Raw genomic sequence first — 22296 nt, 5'->3', positions numbered from 1 at the left:
TTTTGTACAGGTTCATAATTTAGATGACTTGTTGGGCCTTCATTTTAGAGAAATAAAATCCTGAAGATAATTACCTTCTTTGACTCTTGGAACCTTATTTACATTCAACACCCATGTGCTTGACTAATCATGCAATGCAATGAACTGAAATAAAGACTCATGCACAACAGAGAAAAGCTATATGAAAATATCTGAACTGTCCAGCTTGAAATATCCAATAGTGCCAAAAAGAAACAAGAAACTGTTTGAATCAAAAAATGTGTGTAAGGCTCCAGAGAACTTCCTATAGACTGGTTAGGGATGTAAAGTCAAGCACCAATTTCACTGCAAAGGACATCAAGGCCGGTTAAGCTGGCTTAGAATTAGCGATGCACTGTTCTATTGTTCAGCAATGCTTCCCCAGACATGGTCTGCATGGAAGAATCATCACAAAGGAACATTTCTTGCAGTGTTTTAACAAAATTCCAACATCTGTAGTGCGCAGCATAACACTCAGATAAGACATAGGTGTTGTGGAACCAAAAGCTTTGGTCTGTTGAAATGAAAAATTACTATTTTGGATAACAAGCTTCAAACTATAGTCATGCCAGACAATACAACTGCTATTGGGCTTGAAAGCAGAGGGTGTCCGGAGCGGTCTGACTACATGGTGATTTATAATGAAAGATTCATTTGAATGAAATGAATCTATATAAACTTTTGGGGGATCTATAGTATTCACTTGCTATGTAATCTATGCCGCGTACACACGACCGGACTTTACAGCAGAAAAGGTCAGACGGTCTTCCTGGCGAACTTTCGGCGGAGTTCCGAAGGACTTCCGAACGAACGGACTTGGCCACATATGAGCAGACTAAGCCTGTTTGAAAGTCTGTTTGTTTTGAACATGATGAAGTAAGATGGGACTAAAAAAGGAAGTTCAATAGCCAGTAGCCAATAGCTTCCCCTGCGTCGTATTTGGTCCGACGGACCAGCATACAGACGAACAGTTTTCCCAATAGGAATTGAGTCCTTCAGATAGATTTGAAACATGTTCTATTTCTAGGTCCGTCTGATTTTTTTTAATGAAAAATGATCGGATTAGCTCACATACGATCAGATTGTCCGACGGACTTATTCTGTCAGACCTAGTCTGCTGGAAAGTCCGGTCATGTGTACATAGCATTAGATTTTGAATCACTAGACGAAATGTCTTTAAGATGGGTTTGGGTAAGACAGAAGCTCCTTTCTTGGTTTACTATGGGGTCCCATCACACATAGTTACAGCTCTAACACCGATATACCTATTTAGCAGAGAAGAAACCTATTATGTTTTGAGGTTTTTACGACAGTCAGTGGTACATGGGAATGTCTACCTCTCCTCGTTGTCCTCCCGGACATGATGGGGGGGTGTGTGTATTAACACAATGTAATATAGATGTGGAAATGTGTACGTGGATGCACTTTAATCAAATCCTACAGCTCGCACAGAAAGTGAACTCAAAATAAGGATGAATATTACCATAAGGCAATTAAATAGATATATCGTACCTCAAAATTAATTAAGAACAACTTCAAAAATGTATCATTAAAGTGGACCTATGGTTAAAATGAACACCTCACATAAATAAAAATAACACATGTCTGCATTACTGAATCACAACATTATTGATGAAAAAATTCCTTCTTACAAAATCAACATCTCAAATATATGATTAAAAGCCTTGGCAGTCTAGACCGAATGAGCTTAGGTCAGGAGTATATTATTGTTTCAAATCACTGGAGAGTGACGAGACTCAGACAGACCATGTCAGATAGACTTATAATATTATAAGGATTAGCAAGGCTCAAAACCTGCATATGCAGCAAGCAACTATGGCTGCCCCTATGTACATACTGTATATGTTTACAAACTGTACTTGGAAGCAAGTTTTTTTTTAATACAATAGCACACATTGCTAAGAAATTTACAATTTGCTAATTTCCTTCACTTTTACATCGAAAAAAATAAAATAAAAGACCACATTTTCTCCTTAAAGTGCAAGTCCAGCCAACACAACAATAGGGAAGAGTTAGTGTTATTCCTTGTAGATACACTGGTGTGATTCTCCTCACTTTCTCTCTGGGTGGCCAAAGTGTCACTTGGATAGGAAGTGTCCAAAAGGGACCAAGGCAGCAATAAAATCTGTTGGGGGCTCTAGACTACCCTTACTCTACCTACAAATTGCTTTATTGCTGCCTATCTTACAGATTTTCTCATACTTCTTTCCTGGTGACAAAAAAAAAATGAAAAGTTATTAAAGTGGCAAAATCTATCTACAAATTAGATTTCCTTGGATTATTTCACATTCATTAACAAAAAAGCAAACTAAAGATCTGATCATAAATAGCCCCTCTAAACATTAACCAACCATTTTTTTTATACTTTATTAAAAAATAGATTTGATGTTTAAATTGTATGCTGTAATTCAATAATTATTCATCAAAGCTTTAATGCTAACGTTCTCCTTGTACTCTAACAATTTATGCTGAATTAGTGTTTTTTTTTTTTTTTACTTGCTTAGCATACATATTAAGGAACTGTTGGGAAAGTAAAACAAGGGAACAGATGGCATTTCGGTAACAAGACTGGCATGATATGTAGGTTGATACTAATGCTGATTTACATCACATATTCACTCTGTTCTACAAAAACAATCGATGACAGCAACACTTTAAACTGAATAATGGTACCAGTGGTGTTGTGAATGAAAGTACTGAAGCAAGCACTGGCATGGAAAGGGTTCCTGTTATGTAATCGGGTGACACTGTCCTGCTTAAGACCTGTTGTGCACCCACCTGTCAAGGTCACTGCCTGCTGCTGTCAAGCAAGAGAGAGAGAAGTCACAGCATATACTGTACCATGATTGAGCTCTGGTGCACTAAATCCTATCAAATCTCCTAAAAGCCATGAATTCATAAGGCTGCAAGCAGATATTATTGGAGGATAAACACCCTCCAATTCACTCATCCTGTGCATGCATTGCTTGAAATCCCAGAACTGGCACAGTATTCACTGAAGGGGACCCATTGCTTTTGGCTAAATTGGGGTATGAAGAATGTGAAGTTTAACTCTTGCTCAAAACCTGGAATCAAAGTAAAATACATTGAGAGTAATATTGGTTATTTTTATTAGGATAACAGAAAATGGCACATCTCAGTTAGGGTAAGCTAAGATATTGGAACTTAAAAACCACATAATATAGTTAGGCAAAACGGGATTAATAAAGTGACCCATGCCATAACTCTTTCGATTCCATCTAACAGTACCTGTTCGAAGAGACTGTTGTAAAGTTTATTGAGTTCCCATATTGTACATGCATTCCCAGCATACAGAACATTATATAGATGATGTGGCAGATTCACCCCTCTCATTCTTCATTCATTAAATGTGTTACTGACTAAGTGTATTGGCACATAAATAAGTCATCAGCTATGTCAGCAAATAACACCCAATTATTGTTGCAGAAACAGCCAAGATTTACATTTTGTGATGTACACTCTATGAAGTTTTTCTGAATCAACTCCTGCAATAATGCTCTATCACGGAGGCATCAGGGGTATTACATTTTTTGTCAATCACTGGCCAACAAATAAACCACTGCTGACATTTCAATTTCAGAATGCTTGAACATTAAACAGCCAGGATAGAAGGTGCAATCGTCAACTAGTGGTATTGGAGAGGATTGCATGTACCGTATATACTTGAGTATAGGTCGACTCGAATATAAGCCGAGGCCCCTAATTTACTACAAAAAAACTGGAAAAACTTATTGACTCGTGTATAAGCCGAAGATGAGACATGCAGCAGCTACTGTTACAGCTTAAAAGAGTGGAAAAGAGGGTCAACAATGCCCATCTGCAGCTGCATACCTCCCTGTGTACCTCCCTGTGTACCTCCCTGTGTCCATTGCAGCCTACCTGTGTCCTGTGCATGCCTCCGTGTGCCAATCTGCAGCCTCTGTGTCCTTCTGCAGCCTCTGTGTCCTTCTGCAGCTCTGTGTCCTTCTGCAGCTCCGTGTGCCATTGTGTGCCATTTTGCACCGATCAGCATGTATCAGCATGTCATAAAAACATGCCAGGATTCAAAAGCCGCACCTCTCCTCCTCGTCTGTGACAGACGGCGGCCATTCCACTGTTCAAAAGCCACGCCTCCCTGTCTGTGATAGGCGGAACACTCAATTTCCCAGCAGTCAGTGTTCCGCCTATCACGGACATCCTCTCATCCTCGTCCGTAGTATGAGGATGAGCGGATGTCCGCGATAGGCGGAACACTGACTGCTGGGAAATTGAGTGTTCCGCCTATCACAGACAGGGAGGCGCGGCTTTTGAACAGTGGAATGGCCGCCGTCTGTCTGCACAACACGCTGATCAGGTAGGCAGACGGCGGTGACTCGAGTATAAGCCGAGGGGGGCACTTTCAGACTAAAAAAAGGGGCTGAAAATCTCGGCTTATACTCGAGTATATACGGTATCTGTCAGATTTGGCCTTACCACTGATGGTCACCTCAACTCTCAATGTATGGGCAGCTTTAAAATTGAATGTATGAGCCAGTTCCAAATGTTAATAACTAAAGTATAAGAAAGAACAATGGTTCTCAACCATTTCTTAACCAGTTCTTTAGAAGCCACTCGGGCCTCTCAGCTTCCTTCGACATGGCTCACTGCAGAATTTTAACAAGGACACAGTAATTTACATACTGTATTTTCTGGCGTATAAGACTACCTTTTACACTTAAAAAAAATGACCAAAAATCGGGGGTCCTCTTATACGCCGGGTATACAGGTATACAATTCTGCCCGATGGATGTCAGCCCCCAAATGTCTGCTAATACTGTATGCGGCTTCAACTACAAACAGTATACGCCGTTGAGCCAATCCCGGCGAGCGATGTATTCTATTAATGAATACAGAGCCTGCTTGGATTGGAGTAACAACCTCTGCCACTCCGAGCAGGCTACATAGAGTAGCCTGCTCGGATTGGCTTTGAGAGAGAGAGAGAGAGAGGCAAGGGCTGATGATGCTATAGCCTCTGCCAATCCAAGCAGGCGTTGTATTCATTAAAATAATACACCGCTCACCATACTTCCCTGTGTAAATCCATTCACTGATCTCCTACTACTATACATCCTGCTATTTGCCTTTGAGGTCCCAGGCACCCAAGAGGGACAGGTAAATCTGGGACATATGACGGGGGGTTATTAAATGCATTTTGGTGGACAATTCCCATAGAATGTAACCCAAAAGTGGTATAGGTTTGCTTAGTGAAAAATTCTACTTTCCAGAGTTGTGGCATTCAATAGATCTCTGTTTGTGTTATTATGGTTTGATTTACTTTATGACATATCACAGCATGGAGGATGAGTAGTTGGCATTCTTGCTTTGTGTTTTTTAATGGTTCTAATGTTTTTTTTAAATGGTGTTGCCTCAGAAGGGGGGTAGTCTTATACCGTGAGTATTGTCCAAAACCTATGTTTTCACTTGAAAAATAGGGGGTCGTCTTATACGCCCAGTCGCCTTATACGCCGGCAAATATGGTAACTGCCGTATTATATACTTATATATGCATAAATCAAACAAAAGTATACTTGATTAAAATACATTTAACTAAATATTTAGATTATTAAAAAAAATACAACATATAAGTGCTATTTTCATACCTGGTGTGACCAGTATTCTAGTTTGAAACTCTCTAAATAAAGAGTCAAGGCACATTTACTATAATAATCAAAATATAATAATAAGATCCAGAGCTGCATGATATAACATGACACATATTTTCTACAATAATTACAATTATTATAATTTTTAGCATCAACATCTTGTTTGTAATATTATTTATTATTATTTTAGTAGTAGTGAATCCTCCTGTATTGAATTGCATTGTAACTTTACTGTCTGCCCTCATTTAGTAAAGCTCTGAGCAAACCTCCTCAGGAAGGATGTACTGGAAATGGAGTGAGTACAGAGAAGGGTAACACAGCTAATAAAGTGTCTGGAGGATATTAGTTATGAGGAAAGGTTGCAAGCACTGAACTTATTCTCTCTGGAGAAGAGACACTTGAGAGAGGATATGATTTCAATATACAAATACCATACTGGTGACTCCACAATAGGGGTAAAACTTTTTCGCGGAAGGGATTTTAACAAGACATGTGGCTACTCAATAAAATTAGAAGAAAAGAGGTTTAACCTTAAACTACGTAGAGGGTTCTTTACTGTAAGTGCGGCAAGGATGTGGAATTCCCTTCCATAGACAGTGGTCTCAAAAATGTTAATAGGGCACCCTGGCTTGCAGAGCATGCTGAGACTTGCAGTTAAGCAATGTGTTTGCTCTGAATGGAAATATTGCTTTGGTTAGTTACACAGAACAGTCACTAGAGGGAAAACACATTTGACAAAGTTCTTAACTCACATCGAGAGAGGCTGGGTCGTTGGTGGTGAAAACGACAACTTTTGATTCGCCTGGTGGCAGCTCGGGGCACATACACAGAGTTTTTCATAATCACAGGCTTCATTGCTTCAATCTCTGAATTTCTGATACAGTCTTCAAAGAATTCTAAAGGAAAGTTCCAAAAAACAGCTTTTACATAAAACTACACCATCACCACCATCCCAATACTGTATTCAGTAGACTGCCCATTGAAAATAAACTTGAGTCCAACCACAAGCCACCTTTAGCTGCATTACCTTACTAGTAGTCCTGTTGCATACCCTCTTGTTCCACACTTCCATTTGGTTTCAAATCTGACACCTTCAGGTATGGGGGAACGTGTGACACTCCCCATGCAATGGCAAAATGCAGTACTCAGTATATAAGTAGCCAATCCCCATGTCTAAGTACACTGCATAGGGTGTGGGGTGTGCCTAGCAGTGTGCAAGTATCGACTACACACTACAGGAAAGGTCAATGACAGTCTGAACAAGAGGGTGGGATGTGAAGCTAGAGAGTGTGCATAATACAATATACTACAATGTAGAATAGTGCACTGTGCTGGTGATGGGAGGAATTGGGTTTTATGAATGAAGACTTTTATTTTTATTTTAAAGTTTTTTTATTATTCAAGGGTTGATCCACTGTTTTACCACTGCCTATCGCCAAGCTGCAAGTTGACACAGCCAGTAGCATTGTTAGTACACATGGTCATGGTTACAGCATGGTAAAATTATTACAAGTCTTTTTTGGCAGGCAAAAGCACCACCAAATGGGACCCATCTAAGTAAATGGGACCACGCTGCAACCGTGTGTAATGCAGCGGGCTATCAGTGGTTAAAACAGACACTCAGGAAGCTACAAACGTATCTCCTCCAGCCCACATGTCAGCTACCTCTAAAAAATTATTCACTGCAGATTGTTTTTCAGAGGGAAAGTAAACTCTACCACACATGTAAATTAGGCATGTCATAAATGGGATAAATTATAAATTTAGTACTTTGTAGCCATAGTAACACTAGTTGTTTTAAAGTGGAGTTCCGGCCACTTTTTTTTTTTTTTTTATTGATCCTAGCACAATTCATTATTGAATAAAAAAACAATTATACATTGTTAATAATGTTAACATTGTTAATTTAATTTATAGAAATAGAAAATGAATTCTTGAATGACATTCCCACCAACAGAGTCTTGTTTGTCGCAAAGCAAAAGTAATATTTAAATCACTTTGGTACCATATGTCAGGAGAAAGTTATTTCTGAATTAAAAACAGTTGAAATGTGAAAATAGCTGTAGACAGCTGCATTTTATTTCTTTAGCTAGTGTTTGATCAGCTCCTGTACTCTGGGGCTATCTTCTGGAAGATCGGGTGCATTACAGCTTTTAGAATGACTACATCTCTGTACTGAGTTCAGCAACTTCCCTAAATAATAATGTCAGTTCTCTGATGATGGTGAATTCCTGCCTCCGACAGTATAACACAAGTTGGTCATTTACATTGGCATACTTTCTCATTTTCTGAAATGCACACAGCATACAGGATATACTGTAGGCAAAGGACACATCCTTGCCATGTCCCCGATTTTACCAACCACAAATATCTAATATGCAAAAAATAATTGGCTAAACCAAAGAAGTATGTTTTTTACCTCTTGAAAGAAAATATTGAAATAAATTATTGAAAAAAAATCTTTACCCGGGTGGTGGCTATGGATTCCCTCTATTTATACTATATATGTATTAACTTGTCTATTTCTATAGTTAACTAGTCTATTAAAACTCTGATAATGTTACTGATAGTACAATGATATAAGGTTAGCTATGAAAACAAACACACTGCTTAGTAAAACAACATCTTATTTATTTACCAAGAAAATAGGAAATGCTAACATAAAAACACTAAAGGAAAATATTACAGAGCATATAACAAAAGAACATCAAAGATACTTAACATAAAGGCTGTCCTCTAGATATGCAGTCTCCTCTTGTCAGCTGGGCTCAAAATGGCAAGAGAGGGCCATGCGGCACAAGAGCAATCAAGAAAGAGAGCCAAGAGTCGATTTCCTTTCGGTGTGCACCTTTAAACTCCAATCATACACTGTCCAGATACAACATCATTGGCAGCCCTCCTAGGTTCCTGACGAATCAACATCCTAATAGGCCATCCTTCTTATTATATTATATTTCTGTCCGTCCTGCTATATTGGCCTCTAGGGGCAGCATTTGTCCATGGATCATAGCTATGTGACCCGGGTCATCTTCATTGACTGTTGGTCCTTTGATCTTCTGTAGTTCACCTTCATCAATCATCCTGGCAGCCATGGCCCTCTTTGAAGCTTGCTTGCAGAGTGTTACTGAAGGATGTCAATCTTATCATACCAGTTGGTCAGGAACCAAGCTTTTGTTCAGCATCCTTGCTAGGGGTATGACTTCTTTCTGATGAAAGTTCTGATATGCTACAAAGCTTTGATGTGCAGCTTGTTACATTCCAGTCAGCCCCCAAGACTATGTAGGCTTGGTGTATCCAGATTTCATATTCAAACACATCTTGTATTATGAAATAAAACATGTTGCATTCCAACACCTCTAATTTTCCTTCATATTGGCATCTCAGAACAGTAAATACAGTAATATAGAAGCTAATATAGAAGCTAGATAAAAAGTTTAGAGCAGCATTACACTTTTGGTAGTAAAATAGTATATTTTGTATAGAGATGTACACATCACACCAAAAAGAGTGACAGAGGTTGCACAAGGGACAGTGGACTCTGGTCTCAAATAAGGCACAGTATTTTCGCAAACTTTGCATATGCTACATATCATATTATGCAGCAAAAGTCACTATTTACAATAGACATAAATTAAGTGAAATTTTAGTTACCTGCCTTCTGGAGATTATTTTCTGCCACATTAGCCTGGAATAGCCTGGAATAATTCTATTTAGTTTTTCTTCAGGTCCAACTCTGGGCAAATAAAACATTGACCCTTACAGTGGAACTGTACCTGCACTGCAAGGGTTAATTGTTAATTTATGCCTAGGGGAAAAATAAAAGAAGAATTTTAACTGCTCTTCTGCTCCTCCCCACAGCATCTGCAACACTTCACCATTCTAGGGTCCTGATGTCATCCAGATCAGAGCAAGGTCCATAGCCCTACAATAAAAAGGCTCTGCCTGACCCAAGATGGTTACCAGAGTCGCATGGGGTGCAGAATCCAACTGAATACTTCCCCAGAGACCCAGAAAACCATAGAGGAACTGTGTTTCTCCTAACTTTTTCTCCAACTGCAATGTTGCTGCAAAAGACCACCACCTACAATGGAGAAAATAGAGAGCACCTGCCTACATGCATTTGACCTGTTTTCCTGCAATTCTAATGAATCTCAACAGGACCTGCTGCACCCAAATAATGCAGCTTCATTCTCATCCACACTACACCTTTATAGTAAATGCAGACTTGTTTTAAAAGTGGAACTTTAACCTTTGTTAATTCTTGTTAACAACTACTCAAAAAGAGTGTCCCTAAGTGCACTCTGCACATACAGCCCGAAGAGCAGTTGAGTGTATGCACTATTGACAAAGAGTACCCCTGGAGGTGACTACAAGTACTTGGCGCTTAACAGTCAGCCCCTGTACACACGGTTGGAGATTTCGACAACCAAATCCGTTGTATTTTGTCCGTCGGATTTTGTCCGAAACTGTTGCATACACACGGTCGGACTAAGTTGTCGAAAAATCCGATCATTCAGAACGTGATGACGTAATTTCGTTATAATGGGACTACGTTCAGGCTAGTAGCCAATAGCTTTGATGTAGGAATTTGATCTGAGCATGCATGGCACTTGGCCTGATCAAAATTCTCTACACATGATCGGAGTATGTCCGATCGAACCAGTTGGTCGGGAAATATTTCCAACAAGTTGGAAAATTGGGTCCGACGGATATTCCGACGGAATCAGTCCGATGCATACCACACACAGTCGGATTATCCGACAACACGGTCCGATAGGACATATTCCGATGGATTCTCCGACCGTGTGTACAAGGGCTCAGTGTTGGCTGGCTTTTGTTGGAGCCATTCTATAGGTAGTGCACATGTAACTGTCCCTTTAAGACTGTACACAAGAGATGCCTGATGTGCTGTTAAATAAGGGCAGTCTCAGCTGGCATTAACTGTGGGCAGAAAGAGGTTAAACCCAGTAGTTCTACTCAGCAATCCCAGTATGCAAAAGATAAGATCCAGTACGCTTGAGGAACTGTTGTCCCAGAAGTCTCAGTCCTCATGATCAGGTCCTCACAAGGTTCAGTCTCTCAGCTCTGGTCCCATTTCAACGAAATACCTTTCTGTGGCTCAGTTCTCAGGCCCTCTTTTTCTCAGGCTCCCATGGGCACACCGAAGACACCAGATCTCTGCACAAGCTCTGTTCTCTCTTGTGCAGTGCACAGACCTCAGCAGTATGTCTCCACTGTCCTGTTACACATGCTGGCATGCCCTGATCTCTGGCAATTTGCCTGGGAAGCACTGTATCTCTCCTCTTCTGCATAGGGAATCCTGGGTATAGTAGTTCTGCAGCCATTCACTAGTATTCTACAGTGCCCCTTTAAGACTATATTTCCTATGATCCTCACTGTTGGCATTGTAAGTCCTCTCCCTGCCTCTGAATGCCATGAGGTAGATGGGGGCAGGAGTGAGCAAGGGATTACTCTGATGCTCACACAGCAGGGAAGCTCAGGGTGAGAGTCAGCTGCTGCACAAACAGAGAGAATGGGGAGAGGGAACCAGCTACAAGATTTTAATTGTGTCTTTATATATTCGCCTGAACTACAGCTGTATATTCAATTATGAAGAGTAGTAAGAGATCGCACTAAATATTCATATGAATAACCATAGTGAAGCATGGTGGAACGTCCCATTTCTGCAAATGGAGATGGAGATTTGGTCAGTATCAAGGGTGTCCTTAAAGAGGAAGTAAACCCTGATGGGTTTACTTCCTCTTTCATTCCCTGCAAAGGTAAATCATAATGGACTACTATGCATCGCATAGTAGTCCATTATGTGTCACTTACCTGACACAGGAGCCAGCAAAGTCATCGCTGTCCCCTGTAGTCCAGCGCATCCATCTTCTTGGTGGGTCTCGCTGCTCCGCCGCTGTCATTCGGTGAAGCCGCAATGACGTCACTCCCGCTTATGCGCACGGGAGCCGCCACTCGCGGCATATCGCCGTTGACCGCGGCGCGCTCAGTGCGCCGTAGACAGCGGTGCCTGTCTTTCGGCAAATATCTCCTAAACCGTGTAGGTTTAGGAGATATTTCTTGGACCTACAGGTAAGCCTTAATCTAGGCTTACCTGTAGGTCAAGGTTGGTTGTAAGGGTTTACAACCACTTTAATGCTGAGAAATACATGCAGATATTTATCCATCATGACATGCCATTAGGGAGGCATGCAATTGGCCCCAAATTTATTCTACAGCAGAACAACAACCCATACAGCCAATGTAATTACAAGCTATCTTTAGTGTAAAGAAAAACAAGGAACCTTGGAATCGATGGTTTGGCTACCACAGAGCCCTCATCTCCACATTATGGAGTCTGTCTGTGATTACATGAAGAGACTGAAGGATAAGAGGCAGCCTACATCCACAGAAGATCTATGGTTAGTTCTCCAAGATGTTTGAAACAACCTGCTTGCCGAGATCTTTCAAAAACTGTGTGCAAGTGTACGTGGAAGAACTAATGCTGTTTTTAAAGCAAATAGTGGTTGCACCAGATATTGATTTGATTTGGATTTTTTCTTCTATTCATTTACTTTCCATTTTGTTGATTAATAAAAATAAACTATTAACACTTCTATTTCTGAAAGCATTCTTAATTTACAACATTTTTCCATACCTGCCTTAACCACCTCAATACAGTGCAGTTACACCCCCTTCCTGACCAGACCAATTTTCAGATTTCAGCGCTCTCACACTTTGAATGACAATTACTCAGTCATCCAACACTGTATCCATATGAAACTTGCGTCCTTTTTTTCACACAAATAGAGCTTTCTTTTAGTGGTATTTAATCACTAGTGGGTTTTTTATTTTTTGTGCTATAAATAAAATAAAACGTAAATTTTGTGAAAAAAATGCCTTTTTCTTCGTTTCTGTCATAAATTTTTGCTAATTAGTAATTTTTCTTCATAAATTTTGGCCAAAATTTATACTGCTACATATCTTTGGTAAAAATAACCCACATTAGTATATATTATTTGGTCTTTGTGAAAGTTATAGAGTCTACAATCTATGGTGCCAATCACTGAAAATTGATCACTTCTGATCAGGCCTTCAGTACATCAGGTGTACCTAATTTCTTGAGACTCTAACTAGTCAGGAAAGTACAAATACCCCCCAAATGACCCCTTTTTACAAAGTAGACATCCCAAGGTATTAAGTAAGTAGCATGGTGAGTTTTTTTAAGTTGTCATTTTTTCCCACAATTCTTTGCAAAATAAAGATTTTTTTATTTTTTTTATTTATTTTTTACTAAATTGTCATATTATCAGGTTATTTCTCACACACAGCATATGCATACAACAAATTACACCCCAAAATACATTCTGCTACTCTTCCCGAGTACGGTGATACCACATGTGTGAGACTTTTACACAGCCTGGCCACATACAGAGCACCAACATTGATGTAGTACCTTCAGACGTTCTACGAGCAAAAATGACGCATCTCATTTCTCAACCACTTATTACACTTTTGAAGTCCCTGGAGTACCAGGACAATGGAATTTCCCATAAAATGACCCCATTTTGGAAAGCAAACACCCCAACGTATAATCTGTGAGGCATAATGAGTCTTTTGAATGGTTAATTTTTTTCCAGAAGTTTTTGGAATATGTGGAAAAAAATTAAAACGCATTTTTTTTTACACAAAATTGTCAATTTATAAGATATTTCTAACACATAGCATGTATATAGCAAAAATTACACCCCAAAATACATTCTGCTACTCTTCCCGAGTACAGCGATACCACGTGTGTGAGACTTTTACATAGCCTGGCCACATACAGAGCACTAACATTGATGTAGTACCTTCAGACGTTCTATGAGCAAAAATTACGCATCTCATTTCTCAACCACCTATTACACTTTTGAAGACCCTGGAGTACCAGCACAATGGAATTTCCCATAAAATTACCCCATTTTGGAAAGCAAACACCCCAACGTATAATCTGTGAGGCATAATGAGTCTTTTGAACGGTTCATTTTTTTCCAGAAGTTTTTGGAATATGTGGAAAAAAATTAAAACGCATTTTTTTTTACACAAAATTGTCAATTTATAAGATATTTCTAACACATAACATGTATATAGCAAAAATTACACCCCAAAATACATTCTGCTACTTCTCCAGAGTATGGCGATACCACATGTGTAGGACTTTTACACAGCCTGGCCACATAGAGAGGCCGAACATTGAAGTAGTACGTTCAGGCGTTTTAGGAGCATAAATCACACATCTCATTTCATTCCTACCCATCACACTTTTGAAGGTCCTGGAGCACCAGGACAGTGAAATTACCCACAAAATAACCCCATTTTGGAAAGTAAACACCCCAACGTATATTCTATGAGACATGGGCTGCAAATAGGTACTCGGGTACTCTGATGGGCTGGAGATAGGTACTCGGGTACTCTGATGGCCTGGTGACAGGTACTCGGGTACTCTGATGGCCTGGTGACAGGTACTCGGGTACTCTGATGGCCTGGTGACAGGTACTCGGGTACTCTGATGGCCTGGTGACAAGTACTCGGGTACTCTGATGGCCTGGTGACAGGTACTCGGGTACTCTGATGGCCTGGTGACAGGTACTCGGGTACTCTGATGGCCTGGTGACAGGTACTCTGATGGCCTGGTGACAAGTACTCAGGTACTCTGATGGCCTGGTGACAAGTACTCAGGTACTCTGATGGCCTGGTGACAAGTACTCAGGTACTCTGATGGTTTGGTGACTGGTATTTGGGTACTCTGAAGGGCGGTGACAGGTACTCATATGGACTGTGACAGGTACTCGGGTACTCAGATGAACTGTGACAGGTACTCGGGTACTCAGATGGACTGTGACAGGTACTCGGGTACTCAGATGGACTGTGACAGGTACTCGGTACTCTAATGGACTGTGACAGGTACTCGGTACTCCAATGGACTGTGACAGGTACTCGGTACTCTAATGGACTGTGACAGGTACTCGGGTACCCTGATGGGCCGAGACAGGTACTCGGGTACCCTGATGGGCCGTGACAGGTACTCGGGTACCCTGATGGGCCGTGACAGGTACTCGGGTACCCTGATGTGCCGTGACAGGTACTCGGGTACTCTGATGTGCCGTGACAGGTACTCTGATGTGCCGTGACAGGTACTCGGGTACTCTGATGTGCAGTGACAGGTACTCGTGTACTCTGATGGGCTGGGACAGGTACTCGGGTACTCTGATGGGCTGGGACAGGTACTCGGGTACTCAGATGAACTGTGACAGGTACTCGGGTACTCTGATGGGCTGGGACAGGTACTCGGGTACTCTGATGGGCTGGGACAGGTACTCGGGTACTCTGATGGGCTGGGACAGGTACTCGGGTACTCTGATGGGCTGTGACAGGTACTCAAATACTCTGATGGACTGTGACAGGTACTCTGATGGACTGTGATTGACAGGTACTATGAGGGGTGGTGACAGGTCCTCTTTATTGGGGGGGGGGGCAATCAGTATGTTTGGTGTACACTGTATGCGGTAACGAGATGTTACCGCAATCTCCTCCTCACACACGATCGGTGTGTGAGGAGGAGAACCCGGTAACATCCCGTTACCGCGGTTTGTTTACATTTTAGTGATCGGCTGTGAAAGGATCCCAGCCGATCACGTGGGTAAACAGCCGGCCAATGGCTGTTTACCAGCGTCGGTGACGAGCAGTGTTCCCGGGGAACACGCCGCCACCGACGTGCACGCGCAGCGCGCTCGCGATCGCGCGCATGTGCCGTGCACGTTCGGGGTGTGACCATCTGTGATCGGCCGTGACTTCATCACGGCCGATCACGTGGTAAACAGCCATAACGAATGGCTGTTCACCCCCTTCGGTGGCGAGCGGTGTCTCCGTGACACGCCGCCACCGAAGAAACAGGGATGCGCGCGCACGATCGCGCGCATCCCTGTTTAAACGGGAGGCCGTCTTATGACGGCCTCCCGCCACAATAGGTGCGCCGCCTGGCCGTCATTTGACGGCCAGCGGTCAGCTACTAGTTAGACAGTAGATTTGCACAGTAGTGTAAGTCTCATAAATAGGTTAACAGAATAGTAATCTGACCTTGGTATATTAATTAGAGATCTTTAAATGACCACAATGAGCAAATTAATTTAGCAAATTCCTATACTAGTAACCCACATTTCCCAGAATGCTTCTTTGCATGGCTCTCATGTTTTCAAGCCTTTACACATCTTCCACTAGCTGTCAGCCACAGCCTACAGATCTTTACTCCACTTTTCTCAAATAGAATTGGTTATTGAATTAATGTATAATTAAGCCTGGTATGGGTGATGGAAGTTACATCTTCTCAAAAATGGATGTCTCCCTGAAGATTTCATGTTTTCTGAACTATATAAATTCTGTTTCTGAATCTTTAAAAAAAAAAAATATTTATTCAACAGAATTCCAGAGTGAAGGGAGAAGCTGCAAAAGCCCATTTCCCGACCATATGACTATACTTACTTTTAAGATGACTGACATCTGCCCTCATTTTTTCCTCCTTGTCTTGGTTTAGGACAGTAGAATTCAGACCTGCTTCCAGCCTTCGTAGAGCTTCCTCTGCCTCTCTCAGCCTTCTTTCCAGGTCTAACTGCACCTTTAACTGCACCTATGTGTGACAAAGCAGTATGGGAAATGTGAAACATCTTATTGTACTGAGATCATTAAAGACCTATACTGTGCTTGTACTGGTAATTCCAGGGCTCAAGTGCTGCGGGAATGCATGGGAACAGAGTTCCTGTACTTTTTCCACAGCAAGAACTCAGTTCCCGTTATCAGCCGTGTCCTGCAAGACTTTGAAGTATACGAGCTGTGTGGCAGGTGCTACACCAGCAGCTGTTTACACAGCTTGCAATAGTAAGTGCCGCACACCTGACCATTCAGGCATTTCCAGTAGGGGGCCCCATGACAGCTTCCGCTTCGATCTACCTGTCAATCACAGCTAGCTGAGGGGTAGATCAGGTCCCTGCTGCTAAGAGATTGTATTTAGTCAGACCTCTCGGGATGCGCTCCTCCCCGCTGCCCCCTCCTGATTTTCTGTCTCCTCGTCTCCCCCCCAGTCTCCTGGATACTTGCTCTGTGTGTCCCGCTGAATCTCCCCCTCCTCTATCTTCAGTGCCATATGATGAGAGAACCCAGAGGAGGAGCACAGCTAATCACAGGACATGCAGGGAGAGAGGTGAGCTGAGGGAGGAACATTAGTTTCGGGTGGTAAGCTGAGCACAATACCTGGCAAAGTTTAATGCCAGGAGGGAAGTTTATGTGGAAATATGTGAAGGGTTGGAATAGCAGCGAGTGTGTGTTGGAGCCCTGCAGAGTTTGCAGCCCCCCAAGCTAACATACATCTCCTAAGCAGGAACACATCACTATCTCCACAAGCATTCTGTCCAGATAATGTGCAGCTAATTTATGACCTTTCTGTTTAACCCTGTGTTATCCAAACTCTGTTCAATGAAAAGTAAACTCACCACATAAATAATAAACACTCTATATACAAAATAAAATTCCCCAATAAAGATCAGAACATGATGTCACATTTGCATGGAAGCACAATTGAATGAATGCTGATTATTCAGTGAATTACTGTATTTATGTTTATTGAGGATTGTTTTTTTTTATATACAAAGGCCGCGTACACACGGGCGGACTGTTCGCCCAACTTTGTCCGCTGAACAGTGTTTGGGCGGACAGTCCGCTCGTGTGTGGGGCTTCAGCGGACAGTTTCAGCGGACAGTTGGACGAACAAGGTCTTACGGAAATTCCGAAAAACTGTCCGCTGAAACAAGGTTTCAGCGGACTGTTCGCTCGTGTGTAGGCTTGTTCGGCCAACTAAGTCTCGCGCATGCTCAGAAAGGATTTCCACGTCGGAAGGTTGCATTGCAGTGTATAGGACGTCGTATTTTTCGTCCCGTCGTACGTGCCGTTCACGTCATCGCGCACGGTTTCAGCAAACTGTTCGTCCGTCGTGTGTGGCCATGTCCGTCCATGCTAAGTTTGAGCGGACTGTTTGCCGAAACTGTTGGACGGACAAAGTTGGGCGAACAGTCCGCGCGTGTGTACGCGGCCTAACAGTTAAGCTTCATACACACAATATGAAAATTGGATGAAAAATACCACTTTTGAAGCGGTCGTGCATATGAGTGTATCATTTATTTTTTTTGGTGGGGGAGTGGATCTTGGGTGGCAGTTCCCACACTTTTTTCCCCAGGACTTGACCCCTGGGTAATTCTATTATATCTAAAAGTCCTGCACACAGTGTGTGAATGTACTCCCCAAGAGGAACAACTAACTTCTCTGGTAGATGAAGGTGTCAATACAATTATCACTGTGCTCAACACTTATGGCCTAACTCCAGGTTTTAGATAACTCTAAAAAGTTTGGAGCAAGCTGGTCCAAGCAAACTATAATACAGAGAAAAGGTCCGATCGGATTATATTGTCGGAAAATCTGATCGTGTGTGGGCTCTATCATACTTTTTCCGTCAGAATTTCCGACGGAAAAAATTTGAGAGCGGGACCTAAAATTTTCCGACAACAAAATCCGATCTGACTTTTTCCGATCGTTTGTAGAGCATTCCGATCGGACAAAGTGCCAAGCATGCTCAGATCAATTTTACGAGACCAAAGCTATTGACTACTAGCCGCAGCATAGTCCCGTCGCAACGAACGAATGTCAATACGTTCCAAACGATCGGATTTTCCAACAACTTTGCCCGACCGTGTGTATGCAACACCAATTTCGGACAAAATCAGATGGATTTTGTTGTCGAAATGTCCAACCGTGTGTATGGGGACATAGGATTTTCAATGTGTATGCAATCAGGCAGGCCCTTGCACTACATGGTTTTGTTAAATCTGAAGACAAAAATTAGCAGAAAATCTGATCGTGTGTATGGAGCTTAATCCCTAGTACACACGATCGGATTTTCCAACAACAAATGTTGTTTGTGAGCTTGTTGGCTGAAAGTCTGAAAGTCTAACCATGTGTATGCTCCATTGACCATTTGTTGTAGGACTTTCCACCAACAAATGTTGGCTAGCAGGTTCTCAAATTTTCCGCCAATAAAACTTTGTTGTCGGAATTTCTGATCATGTGTACACAAGTCGGACACACAAAAGTTCATGCATGCTCGGAAACAAGCAGAAGGAGCCGCACTTGCTATTGAACTTCCTTTTTCTCGGCTCGTTGTACATTTTGTATGCCACCACGTTCCCACATTCGTAATTGTTGGCAAACATTTGTGTGACCGTGTGTATGCAATACAAGTTGGAGCCAACATCCTTCAAACAAAATTTTACGGTTTTGTTGTCGGAAATTCCAATCGTGTGTATGGGGTATTAGTCTGTGTCTGGCCAGCCTTGATTGGTGCCGTGCCAGTCACATGATTTAAAAAAAAAAAACAGTTACAGAAGAGCAATTCAATTTAAATTATAAATGTCAAAAACAGTTTTATAGTGCCCTATAAATTGAATAACAAATGTGTATTTTTTGTGCATTAATATGGTGTAGGTGAAGTCAAAATGATTGACACTAACTTTAATTTTGTTCAGACAGCACCTGCATCCAAGGCTCTTTTTTTTACTTTACAATTACATTAGATATATTTAATACTGATCTATATTAAAACTACACTTTTTTGCAAGTTTCTCAGTGAATGTAATCAATCAGCATACTATATCCCACCCCCAAAGTTTTTAGCAATAGTAGGACACAAAGGAGGAGGGAGGGAGAGAGGGAAGGGAGTGTCATTTACGTTTGTGTATACACAAACATGTGTGACACTACAGTCATATAGACTGCACAGATAAGAAAAAGGAAGAAATAAAAAGCTTAGAAGGGAACAGAAACAGAGCATGCTCCATAGAGGACACCAACTGGTCTACACAATCTCAACCTGCAGTGGGGACATAGAGAATACAGGAGGGACAGCTGAAGGCAGGATCAACCAGGTATATTTCACTCTACACAAAACAAATGCTTTAGTGGCTTTGTGAGTATGAACTCTCTGTTATATAGCATGTCATGAAAATGTTTTTATACTCTGGGTTTGACGACACTTTAAATCCCATTAATTTAGTGATATATGTATGGTATTATAAATATACAATCTGCATATTAGCAGAGGAAGCCCGTCTGGGAAGAACAGTCCCAGAGGTGTCTCATTCCGTTTGTATCAGCAGAGTTTTTACCTTAAGCTCTCTCTCTGTTTGCTCCTTTTCAGCACTAAGTTCAGCTAGAGATGTCTGCAGGGCCTGAGACTCAGACACGTAGAATGCCCGTTCTTTTTCCAGAATTCGAAATCGCTCTTCATTTTCCTTCATCCTGGGAGTGGAAAAGAGGATCAAGATATATTTTACAGGGAAATGTACATCTATCAATATAAGAACTTTCTATGAGATTCGATTTTCATCAGGCAAAGAGATTGCAGGTTGATACATTCTATCTTCGCCATACACCTGTTTAGCAGTATACATTATAAGAATTTTTTCCCATGGGGAAAGTGCCTGATAATATACAGCTTTAATCAATTCAGAAGTGTTGTTGTAATGCTAAATTATAAACATAAAAGCTTTATCATCTTCGGTAGTCACCATGTAAACTGGATTACAGTGGCCGGGCTACCCATAAGCCCTTGTACACACGGTCGGACATTCCGACCGCAAAATCGATCGGATATTTTTTCTGACGGATTTTGCCCAAAACTGGTGTTGCATACACACGGTCGGACAAAGTTGTCGGAAAATTGATCGTTCGGAACATGGTGACGTTCGGTCGTTGCAACGAGACTACGTTGCGGCTAGTAGCCAATAGCTTTGGTCTCATAATCTGATCTGAGCATGCGCTGCACTTTGTCTGATCGTAATTCTCTACAAACTTGTCCGATCGGATCATGTTGTCAGAAAATTTTATATCCAGCTCTCAAACTTTGTTGGTCGGACATTCCGACGGAAAAAGTCAGATGGAGCCCACACACGGTCGGATTATCCGACAACACGGTCCGATCGGACATTTTCCGTCGGAATGTGCGACCGTGTGTACAAGGGCTACAAGTTTATATGTTGGTGAATTTCCTCCAGTCAGATGATCTAAGCAAGACAGGTGGATGAATGATGAAACATTTCCATGAAAAATAAGCAAATCCATTTGTGTTTGATTTGCTATCATTAAAGGATCTATTTATCAATGTTTTCACAACTTGCACCCAAGATTTATACCTTTTTTAATTACCTTAATTTCAGAAATGTGTGAATCTTGGGTAAATGAGCATTTATTGATTTCCTTTTAATAAATATATAGTTGTATTCATTGGTATTTTTTTAATTTGCATGTAATTCAGCTTTAAAGCGGGAGTCCGCCGGGACTCCGCTTTTTTTTTTTTTTTAAAAGCCAGCAGCTACAAATACTGCAGCTGCTGACTTTTAAAATAGTGACACTTACCTGTCCAGCGCGCCCGCGATGTCGGCACCCGAAGCCGATCTCTAGATCGTCTCTCGGGTGCTGCCGCCGCCATCTTGGGTATGGGAATCAGGAAATGGAGCCTTTCGGCTTCATTTCCCGGTTCCCTACTGCGCATGCGCGAGTCGCGCTGCGCAATAAGGACGGTCCCCGCTGCCTCTGGGATCTGTGTGTTTCCCAGCAGGCAGCGGGGCACTTGCGGAAAGGGGCGGGCACTTGCGGAAAGGGGCGTAATCTACGCCCCTTTCCGCAGAGAGCTATCCCGGAAGTGGGTGCAGATACCTGTACTGTACAGGTATCTGCACCCCCCTCCCCCCTGAAAGGTGCCAATTGTGGCGCCGGAGGGGGGAGGGTTCCGATGAGCGGAAGGTCCACTTTAGGGTGGACCTCCGCTTTAATGATGAATGCGTTCAAATTATATGATGCACAAAATACTCTGCTGTTAAATTATATTTTGTATGCCGATATTGATGTCAGTGTGTCATGGGTTTGTTTCTGCATGAACTCCATTTCATAACTGTTTTAGTGCTTGTTCACACAAGAATGCATGTATTAGAGGTCTCTGTATTTACACAGACTTTCATATGCAGCACCTAACCCACATTTCCATAGGCCTGGTGGTGACCCCCAGAGGCAAGGAGGGCCGACATAACTCCACAGGGTGCAGGTCACTGGGCATTGTGGGTGATGACCAAGATAGAAATTGGGTGCCAGTCACTTCTATGCTTAAAGGGGTTGTAAGGGCTCGTGTTTTTTTTACCTTAATGCATCCTACCGCCCCCCATTTTTACTTGCCGGAGCTCCTTTATCTTCTTCAGTGGGGATGTGCCATCCTTCTCTCCACAGAGTCCCGGCTTTGATTGGATAGATTGATAGCAGCGCAGCCATTGACTCCCACTGCTTTCAATCAAATCCAATGACCCAGGGAGGCGGGGCCAAGCCATACATTCGGCTTCTATGGAGATATGCCTTTTCTGTGCATGAATTACATGAATTATACCACCTGTTGTGTTCGGCAGGCACTCAAGTAGTAGAGCGGACTCACCTAGAGGCGGCACGGAGCTCTCTCCTCACATATGAAGTATTGGACGGGGACTACAGACTG

General features: G+C 42.0%; 1 protein-coding gene across 1 annotated transcript in view; it reads right to left on the bottom strand.

The window, feature by feature from the left end:
- PLEKHD1 (pleckstrin homology and coiled-coil domain containing D1) overlaps window positions 1–22296 on the bottom strand; it is an 85115-nt gene that overhangs the window by 3336 nt on the left and 59483 nt on the right. Inside the window, exons 10-12 of the mRNA XM_077464726.1 lie at window positions 19925–20057; window positions 16200–16344; window positions 6434–6577 (exon numbers count right to left, since the gene is read on the bottom strand). Coding sequence (XP_077320852.1) covers window positions 6434–6577; window positions 16200–16344; window positions 19925–20057 — 422 coding nt within the window. The remainder of the gene's footprint in view (window positions 1–6433; window positions 6578–16199; window positions 16345–19924; window positions 20058–22296) is intronic.

The sequence above is a fragment of the Lithobates pipiens genome, unplaced genomic scaffold (assembly GCF_037356315.1).
Source record: "Lithobates pipiens isolate NorthernLeopardFrog02 unplaced genomic scaffold, aLitPip1_a1.2 Scaffold_30, whole genome shotgun sequence".
Taxonomy (NCBI): domain Eukaryota; kingdom Metazoa; phylum Chordata; class Amphibia; order Anura; family Ranidae; genus Lithobates; species Lithobates pipiens.
This window is presented reverse-complemented; position numbering and strand designations above follow the sequence as displayed.